Below are 9011 nucleotides of genomic sequence, written 5' to 3'. Positions count from 1 at the left end.
AATGTTACTGACCTTGCTCGGAATATGAGCGCATAGATGCCCTCTTTTCCGCTCTTCCTTGTCTGTGACAGCAAACGCCGGAGCCCGGCATGGCTGATCTACGCTGAGCTCAGGCTGCAAGTCTCTCTTTAAATGTCGCAGTAGGTATGTAAGACACCCAATCGGATAGGAAGATCACACCAGTACTAGCATTCATGGTATATTCACGCATCTGCTGCTTCGTTTGGTAGCAATCAACGTAAACTGACACGCTGGGTAATGGAGAGCATGGTAATAGAGAGAATGGTCAACACACGCTTGCTGTGGTACTTTGAAGATCGCGACCTATTGGCTCCTACAATGTACGGATTCCGCCCTGGGATATCAACACAGGATGTGCTCCTCCGCCTAAAAGAGGATGTACTCGACACTAATTCAGTGCACCCACGAGCTGCTGTTGGAGTGGACATACGCAAGGCATTTGATGGCGTTCCACACAGTGCCATCATGACCAAAGCACGTGCCCTTGGCATCAGAGGAAAAATGTACAACTTCATAGCGAGCTTTCTAGAAGGCCGAAGCTACCAAGTCGAACTTGGCCAAGACGCCAGTGCTGTACGAGTTAAAAAGGTAGGCGTTCCGCAAGGCTCGGTGATATCACCCACCCTGTTTATTATAGCTATGCATCAGCTGCCAAGACGCCTTGCGGACGTACCGGGCCTGAAACCCGCGGTGTATGCTGACGATGTCACTGCGTGGACCCACAAGGATCCATCGGTGAGCACGAGGAGGTCTCACAAAAAGCCCTCAACATTATTCACGACTACGCGACGGAAACAGGTTTACACACCGCCCCAGACAAAACCGAGTTCGTCGTCATTCCCGGTGGCCGACACAACCCTCTCAAACAGGAAGAAAAACGGAATTTTAAACTTTACATCGGTGATCGACCCATGACTCGGAAATCTATCCGAATACTCGGTATGCACCTTAACGAGAACTGCACAGCGAGCACTTGGTTCCAACGGGTTACTAGGACCAGCAAAAAAATCCTGCACTCTTTACGCAGAATCTCTAACCGCACTCGTGGTTGCGAAATGCGACAGTTTGCTCAAGCTTTTCTCGTTTCCCGCATCATGTATGGACTGCCGTATCGTCCGGTCAACCGCACACAAATGCTCGCGCTCGATCGGCTACTTAACGAGGCCAAACGCATTGTTACTGGCCTTCCAAGGTACACACGCCTCGATGCGCTCAAGAGCTGTAGCAAGCTCAACAACCTTTCTGAGCTCGTCGACATGCACATCCGCACACAGGAGACAAGGCTTCGCGCGACAAATGCCGGGCGGTACACGCTCATGCTCCTTGGGTATGGAATCCACACATTGCCCACTCTGCCCAACAAAACACCGCCGTGGGAAGTCGATGGCAAGCAAATTTCGCTTAATATGGACCTCACTCAGCGAGTGCGGCGCCTTGCCTATGCCAAGAGGCATGCTAAGGCTACGAGCTCCCTCCGCTTGACTGAACGCATCGTATACACGGACGCTGCACTTCCGGTAGATGGTACCAGCAACACTTGCTATGCCACTGCGTGGTACCAGACAAATGGGTGCCAGAACCGACGCCATCATGTATCAACAGAGGCGATGTGTAGCACCTGCGCAGAGTAATGGTTATTCTAGATTATTTGGAGTGGGCCCTCGAAACTTCATCTGAAACTTACCCCGTTCACCATCGTGTGTACACTGATTCTCAGGCTGCCCATCGAGCATGCGCTAATGTTCTTTACACAGATCATGTGGTGCAGAAGATGCGACACCAGGCTTGCCTACTCCGTGAACGCGGTCATGATGTTACCATCCTCCGGGTCCCCGCGCATTGTGGTATCCTCGGAAACGAGAAGGCTCATAGATTAGCCCGCGCTCACCTTTACACCGCGCTAGCTAAAGCTCCCGATACTCCTTTTTCTGCCCTAGCTACCCCACGCGAGCTAGCAGATCCGATGGCAGGCAAGTATTTGCCAGAACAACAACGTGCGGCCTACCTCACAGCAGTTGGCAATCCACTCTTGATACCACCGCTCCCCTCGAAGATATTCACACGGCGAGAGTCTGTCCTGCTTCGAAGAATTCAGACTGGCACACTCCTTGCTCCTTTTTTGCTGAACCGTTTCCACAGAGGTGACACACCACCGCCTGTAACTGGCACCTGCTCCACGTGCAACTGCCGCGCTGATCTCAACCACCTGTGTTGGGCGTGCCCCCTCTACATTCCAGCTAGGCTTCGTGCCCTGGCCACCATAAAACAGGGACCCTGGCCTTCTTCTCTCCGGACATGGGCCTGTCCGGATCCCAAGCCTCCGGATCGAGCCACCGAGCTCTGGCGAGCCCTCCTCCTGTTTCTTCAAGACACAGCGGCGCCACCGGTTGGTGATCGGTTCCTCGACAGCCACAAGATTCAAGCGGCCCTCACTTAGCTGACTCCAATAAACTAGTAAATGTTTTTTTTCGAATTTCAGTGATAATTCAACTCATCGGAACCGGTTCGGTACGTGATTTTGTCGAACCGGAACTGAACCGGAACGAAATTATTTCACCAGAACCCGAACCGTAACCGAACCGGTATTTTTTTCGGTTCGACACCCTGCAAACTAGTTAGCAATTTTCACGCAACAGAGCATGTCGGAGTACTTTTAAAAATTTTGAAGTGTTGGTAAAGAAAGTCAGATAAATATTTTTAACGCCGTAGGTGTTTTTCTTTCAACTTGTGATGCTGCTTAGCGCGTGCTTGGGGCCTGTCGCACCCCCCAAAAAAGATAGAGAAAAAAAACGCCGTGCCTCAAACACTCGCTCACGGATTTTATTTCCATTGCTACGTCCAAATGTAGATATGTTCGCAGTAAGCGATAGAGTTCGCAATAACTATCGCTTTAATCCGAGAGAATTTACAAGCGTCTGTGTCCTTCGTAACTTGTTGCGACGTCCAAAAAGAACAAAAGATACGAGCAGCAGAATATTGTAAGCAATATGTGCCCTTCGTTCGAAATCTTAGCGCAAGTGAACGAGTTGTTATGGCAAAAAAAATGTCACGAAAGGGACGTACAATTGCAGCGATCGAAATGAAATGATGTCCTGGCTTCTGTAAACTTGCGGAAGTCAATAAACGATTTGTTCTCACTTGCTGCTCACTGTGGTCTGTGCCAGTCGAGGCCATCTGGTCACCTGGCGTACCATCACTTCACTAGCGCGGCGCAAGTAAACACTCGGCCAGCGTGCCAGCCAGGAACAAGCAGGAGCAGCCACGGCCGGACTCGACGCTCCTTTCGCGCTTGGGAGGAGGAGAGTCCGGTCCGGCCGTGGAGCAGAGAGCCGGCGGCCGCCGCGCGAGGGCAGCCATGTTATTAAGGAGCTCAAGCGGCCTGTGCAAAAAGCATCCGCCATGTTTACAAAGCCGTGTTTACAGCGCCATCAAGCGGGCGTCCTATGTAGTTCACGACGCCGCCACTACGCTTTTTCTGGCAGTACAGGCAAAGCTGGACCTTTGCTTCTCTAAAATCCTCCCTGTTCTGTGCCGATGTGCTCTTTCAAGTGAACACTAGACTTTAGAGGACTTCCTCTGGCATGGCTGCGGTTTTTTAATGATGAGGCAACGTCATCTTGCCATGCCGTTGCGATAAATTTGCCTTCCAATTTCTATGGCCGTACTACTATCATTTGGGTGAGTGGGATATTGCCACCGAGGGGTGGCCTCAGCCATTCATGCATATGTTTCCGAGACCAGGTGCCTGCCCTGTTAGCCTTGATTCTTGCATGTACTTTTTTCGGCCCCAAAAGCTCATTTTTCTGTTCCGAATTCTCTTTAAACTTTCAACAAATTCTATATTTAATAATGCTCCCCTTTTGCATATAAATCGCGAGGTTCATAATTTCCAGTGTATTAGGCGTGTGCATTAGCCCTCGTCACACCCGATTCCTGGCCAATCCCCACGTGGGTATGTGCCAGGTCACCATGAACAACAACAGTGCGTGTGCGGCCAGGCCTTGGGGTTCCATCTCTGTTCTCATGGCTTCATGGCACACTGATTCAGTGAAAAGCTTCAGAAGATCGAACAGCGTCCCAACGGCGTTGTGTCCAAGGATCGGGACGGGGACACCGGCCGGTACGTCGTCCTCAAAGAAGTCCGGCTTGAGAACAAAACCGAGGGTGTACCGAGTACCGTGATACGCCAGATCTCGACCCTGAAGAAACTCCGACACCCCAACGGTGCTCGTCTTCTTCTTCGCGGCTAAAAAGGTCTGCGAATGAATTGTTGGCTAGTTTCGGCGAACTATATATGTTTAGCACGTGTAGAGGTGGGTCCTGTTTGCATTGTGGAAGGAGTGGTACCGTCACGTACGAGAAGTTCGGCTTAAGGTCAAGGTAAACTAGGCAGTTCGTGTAATTTTTACGCATGCAGATGCAGGATAAAGGGTCCTGCTGAAACGTAGTATAGTTTGTGAGCCTGGCACAGCTGCCTGCTCTTGAAGAGCTACCACAGCAGGAAGGTATTCAAACGATGTGAGGAAAAGTCGGAGGTCGGCCCGCTTTGTGCAGTTCTACTGGGTGATAATGGGGTGGCCGAATTGGATTTAGTTTACAGGTGGGCATTTATTTACTAAAACTAAAACACTTTAGCAGTGGCGGCTAAGTAGTGGCGGCTGCAGATTGCAAATGTTCTGATTTCGTCGGCAGCGACTGCGGCCGAATAGCAGCGGCTTGATAACCAAAGACACTTGAGGGGGACTCAGTTAATCACATTTCTATGGGAGTGACTACTTTATGACCCATGGGCTCAAAACCCATCGGGCACCAATACGAATATCTCTACAGATCCATAAAAACGCTCCAACCGCTCTGGCTTGCTTATTTTGGAAATGCGTCACGTCTGTACTGAAATAAAAAACAAAGCTCTGGCTTTCTAGACAACCAGTGCCATTTAGTGGAAACTAGATAAACCAAAATGGGTTTCTTGTTTATATATTTTTTAAGGTAAAGGGATTATATATGTATAAAATAAGCAGTCTATGCCCTTAGGAACATATTCATGCATCTGTAAAAACATTTGCATCGCCACAAGACGGTTTTGAAGCCCGTGGATAATTAATTAATAAGTCCAATGCCAAATGTGGTCAGGTGAGTCCCCCTTAAGCATGAACTGCTTGTTGTTTTTCTTAAGTGACATGCAGACATGAAGTTGTGTATGTCAGCCCTGTTTTAATTTTTGCAAGCAGTTTTTTGTGGAGGTTTTTGAAGATGTAGGCTTGAATACACTTTGTTCAATGAGGCAGTCTGTATACAATGTGTAAACATTTCGCCGATACCGCAGGTTATGTGATCCAAACGTATATATGTAAACACTCTTATGGGTTTGCCAAGATATCCGAAGCATATTGATTCGCTTACTCACTAAAAATTGTAAACAAAAATCAGCGCATCGGCAGTAACTAAGAAAGACGGGATACCAGGCAGTGGATACTGGAAATGCTGAAAGTTGGTTGTAGTAAATAAAAAATTTTTAAACACGAATTTAGTAGATAACAATATGATCTCAAAAACTAGACCGACGGGAAGAACTAGTGAAGGAGCAGAAACTGTGAGTCCAAATCCTTGATCTCCCTTTTAAACGAATGTAAGGATGCCAAGATCTATGTACTGCCTTTTATTTAAGCATGTTGCGCTTTGCATTCAAGAAACCTGATCACGTGGTCTCCTCTGCTCCCTTTCCCAGTATCCAGACGCAGCAGTACGCCAGGTCTGCCATCACGTGGCCCGAGAACACACCATACCTGCAGTCGTGCGCGCCTCCGCGCACCAACGTCGTCTTCCTCAAGACGCACAAGTGCGCCAGCTCGACGGTGATGAACATCTTGCTTCGCTTCGGCAGCGCACACAACCTCAACTTCGTGCTGCCAAAGTCGAAGAAGACGCACTACCTGGGCCATCCGCAGCCCTTCAACCGCAAGCTGGTGGCCGACCTACCCGCTTGCAACATGACCTACAACATCCTCGCGCACCACACGCGCTTCAACTTCGAAGAGATGCGGCAGCTCATGCCCCACGACACGCTCTACATCACCATCCTCCGCAGGCCCGATTCGCTGTTCGAGTCCCTCTACTCCTACTGCAACTTCTCCTCCATCTTCAAGAGGAACCTGACGGCGTTCGTCCGTGACAAGAATCTCACGGTGTACCTTTCGGGGCATCGCTTAGTCAAGGAGAGCGTGGGGCTGAACCAGATGTCCTTCGACCTGGGCTACAACGGGCTGTACGACTCGGAGGCCGTGGTGGACAAGTTCGTGATCGGAATCGACACCGCTTTCGACCTGGTCATGCTGGCGGACAGGCTGGACGAATCACTTGTCCTCCTCAAGCACCTCCTTTGCTGGAACACCACGGACATGGTGGCGTTGAAACTCAACTCCAGGTACGTGGTGCTCTTTTTTTTGCGGAAGCGTGTTGTGTGCGCTGTGTCGTCGTACGCGTGAAAGAGGATTCCGTTTGCTGGCCCCGTTTATGATTGCAGCGATGATGGTGCAAAGAGACGAATTAGGTTGTATAAAATACCATTTGCAAGCTGTTTTCCCGCTCTTTATTGCCAGTAATTCCTGCTTCAGGGGATTGGGGTGGCCTTCTGGATTCGTACAGAAGTGTACATAAGTAAACATATTTTAATACTGGAAATGGTGGGGTGATTCACACATGACAAAATTATATGAAACAAATGAAATAGTAAGTACTTAAGCGGCAAAGCACAGGTTTCAGCCAATTCCAACATCGTTCTTCTGAATAAGAAACATTCAAGTGGATGTTGCGAATTCAGTTAGTCACTGACTCTAGGCCATAAAAACTGCATCGAAAGGGCGCTAGAGAGTGGCACAAAGGTTAAAGGGCACCTAATAGTTCTGTCATGATGTGAGAATGCGTGAGCGCCAGTGAGCGCCAGCAAGGGGGGCAAATGTTATGAAATCACTGTAACCTAGTTTTTAGTTTGAGACAAACTGTAATAAAAAAAATGTCGAAATGAGGCAATCGGATAAACGCCGGCTTCCCAATACGAGAGACCGAGGTTCGATTCCAGCCACGGGAAATATTTTTTAATTCACTTCACCCGTTTTTGCGGTACAGACGCCATCAGTGAGAACACGAAACCTTCGCTTCAAAAGAACCTGACGGGCGTATCTCCTGGTGTGTTAAAAATATCTTGGCATATGGAGATTCCGCCTTGGGTTGGATAGGTGCCAAGCTGGGTTCAAATCTCAGAAGAAATGGTGTTGTTCGTCTAATGTGTTTGCGTTCGTTAAATCCCAGAAGAATTGGTGTTGCTCGTTTAATCTGTTTGCGTTCGTTAAAGTGTAATTTTTCTTGCAGTTGAAAATTTAACTTCCACTAGTTTCGATTCTTTTAAGTCAGTCCCATCGCCTGCATGCGGAAGTTTAAATTATTTCGTTCATTTAGGACGGTTCCTCCTATTTTGAGCACTTTTTAAACATTATCGCCATTTCATCTGCTTAAGGTATGTTGCGGTTGATTTTATTCAGTTTCGGGTGGTTTTGCTCACTTATTAAGGCATTTTGCTCACTTTTTTGGGCACCTTAGTCTACACATAATGGTAGCGCAAGTAGCACAACCTAGCTATGCTTTCTTAGCTGTGGTAAGCATATTCCGCATTATTCTATATCATAGGGTTGTTTTACGTCAGCTTCCGCTGCTATTTGTCCAGCTAAGGATGATTGCGCCTGCAATAGGTAGGTCTACGGTGTGCATATTCACCCCACGTATAGCTTAATTGAGCCAAAAATTATCATACATGCACCTTCCGGCAGTAAACCTACTGCAAGAAAAAGGGGAGCATCGTATCGCTGGCAGAGACGAAGTCGGCAAGTCAAGCATGGGAACGTCTACTGTAGATGCAAAAAGTGTCCGTTCAGTGTTTTTCTCCACAAAGCATATGTCTCCGCATTGCGATCGTAGTACATTTTCCCTGTGACGTTTCGAATGTGCGCAGGCCCTCTCTACATATATCCCGTTTCGTCCCGCGCAGGTACAGCGCGTACAAAGAAGTGCTCTCGGACGACACCAAAAAGCGGCTGCTGCAACTCAACTCGGTCGACTGGAAGTTGTACAAGCACTTCGCGAAGGTCTTCGACGACCGGGTCAAGGCCTTCGGTGAGGACCGCATGGCCAAGGAGGTGGCGGTTCTGCGGGCCGCCCAGCGGTACTACTACGACCGCTGCGTCATGGCTGAAGAACCTATGGAGAATGTTTCCACCATAAAGAAGCGCAAGGACATCGTGGCATTCAAGACCCACGACACGAGCAAACTCTGTCGCCGCCTCACCTGGACGGAGCTCGAATTCCACGAGCAGGTCAGGACGACACAGAAGGCGAGGATGATTCGGAAGTGTGACATGCCACAAGAAAGCGCGCTCCAGGAAACACGCCGCTCCTGACGCTGACAAGGACAGCTGCAAATCGAAAGCCGCCAAGAGTTCATCCCTCCGGCCTAGGCATCCATTTATGGGAACAAAACATAGCGTTTGAACGCAGAGGGCACCAGGTCACGTTAAGAGACGTCGGCGTTGTTCATCTCCATTCTTTTGTTCGTGATGAATGACCAAAGACACTTTGCTAGACTGGACTCTCTATGCTTGGTTCGTTTGTGAAGGTGTTTCACGTAACGCCTCAGTCCACAAACGCTGTTCAACGAACTCTGCATATGACTTCGGAAGCGTTGATGAGCTTTTTTTTTCCTTGCGCCTTAGTTTACAAGCGCTGTGCCCTGGTTGGTACAGTGTGCGTCTCGTGACCGATAATCGCTAGGAAGTGTACGAAGAGCCTATGGCAAATATTTTCGTTTTTAAGTGGCGCACACGTGGTTCATGATCTGGAAGGACTGCTTCACAGCTACAGCTTTTTTATAATTAAAAGTTCGAAGAGCTCTTTAGGCTGTCCCGTGACGGAGGAGTGTTAGTGTTTCGTACTTGTAAAAC

At 48.8% G+C, this 9011-nt stretch overlaps 1 protein-coding gene and 1 pseudogene across 1 annotated transcript; both read left to right on the top strand.

Moving 5' to 3' along the window:
- The first annotated feature begins 486 nt into the window (after positions 1-486).
- Positions 487-2458, top strand: LOC144160020 (uncharacterized; annotated as a pseudogene).
- Positions 2459-5137: 2679 nt separating this feature from the next.
- On the top strand, positions 5138-8670 carry LOC144160019 (galactose-3-O-sulfotransferase 2-like). The gene is made up of 3 exons (XM_077691642.1): positions 5138-5154; positions 5750-6445; positions 8063-8670. The coding sequence occupies exons 1-3, from the start codon at positions 5138-5140 to the stop codon at positions 8469-8471; spliced, it is 1122 nt and encodes a 373-aa protein (XP_077547768.1). The 3' UTR covers positions 8472-8670.
- The last annotated feature ends 341 nt before the right edge of the window (positions 8671-9011 follow it).

Source organism: Haemaphysalis longicornis, unplaced genomic scaffold (genome assembly GCF_048455015.1).
Source record: "Haemaphysalis longicornis isolate Haplotype H1 unplaced genomic scaffold, Haemaphysalis longicornis Haplotype H1 scaffold_10, whole genome shotgun sequence".
NCBI lineage: Eukaryota > Metazoa > Arthropoda > Arachnida > Ixodida > Ixodidae > Haemaphysalis > Haemaphysalis longicornis.
Note: the sequence above shows the minus strand (reverse complement) of the source record. Positions and strands in the feature narration are given on the sequence as shown.

What these genes read in the sequence shown, in the direction of transcription:
- LOC144160019 (XM_077691642.1), top strand. An exon ending in GCGTTGAAACTCAACTCCAG is followed by an intron (nt 6,446 to 8,062) that starts GTACGTGGTGCT and finishes CGTCCCGCGCAG; the next exon opens with GTACAGCGCGTACAAAGAAG.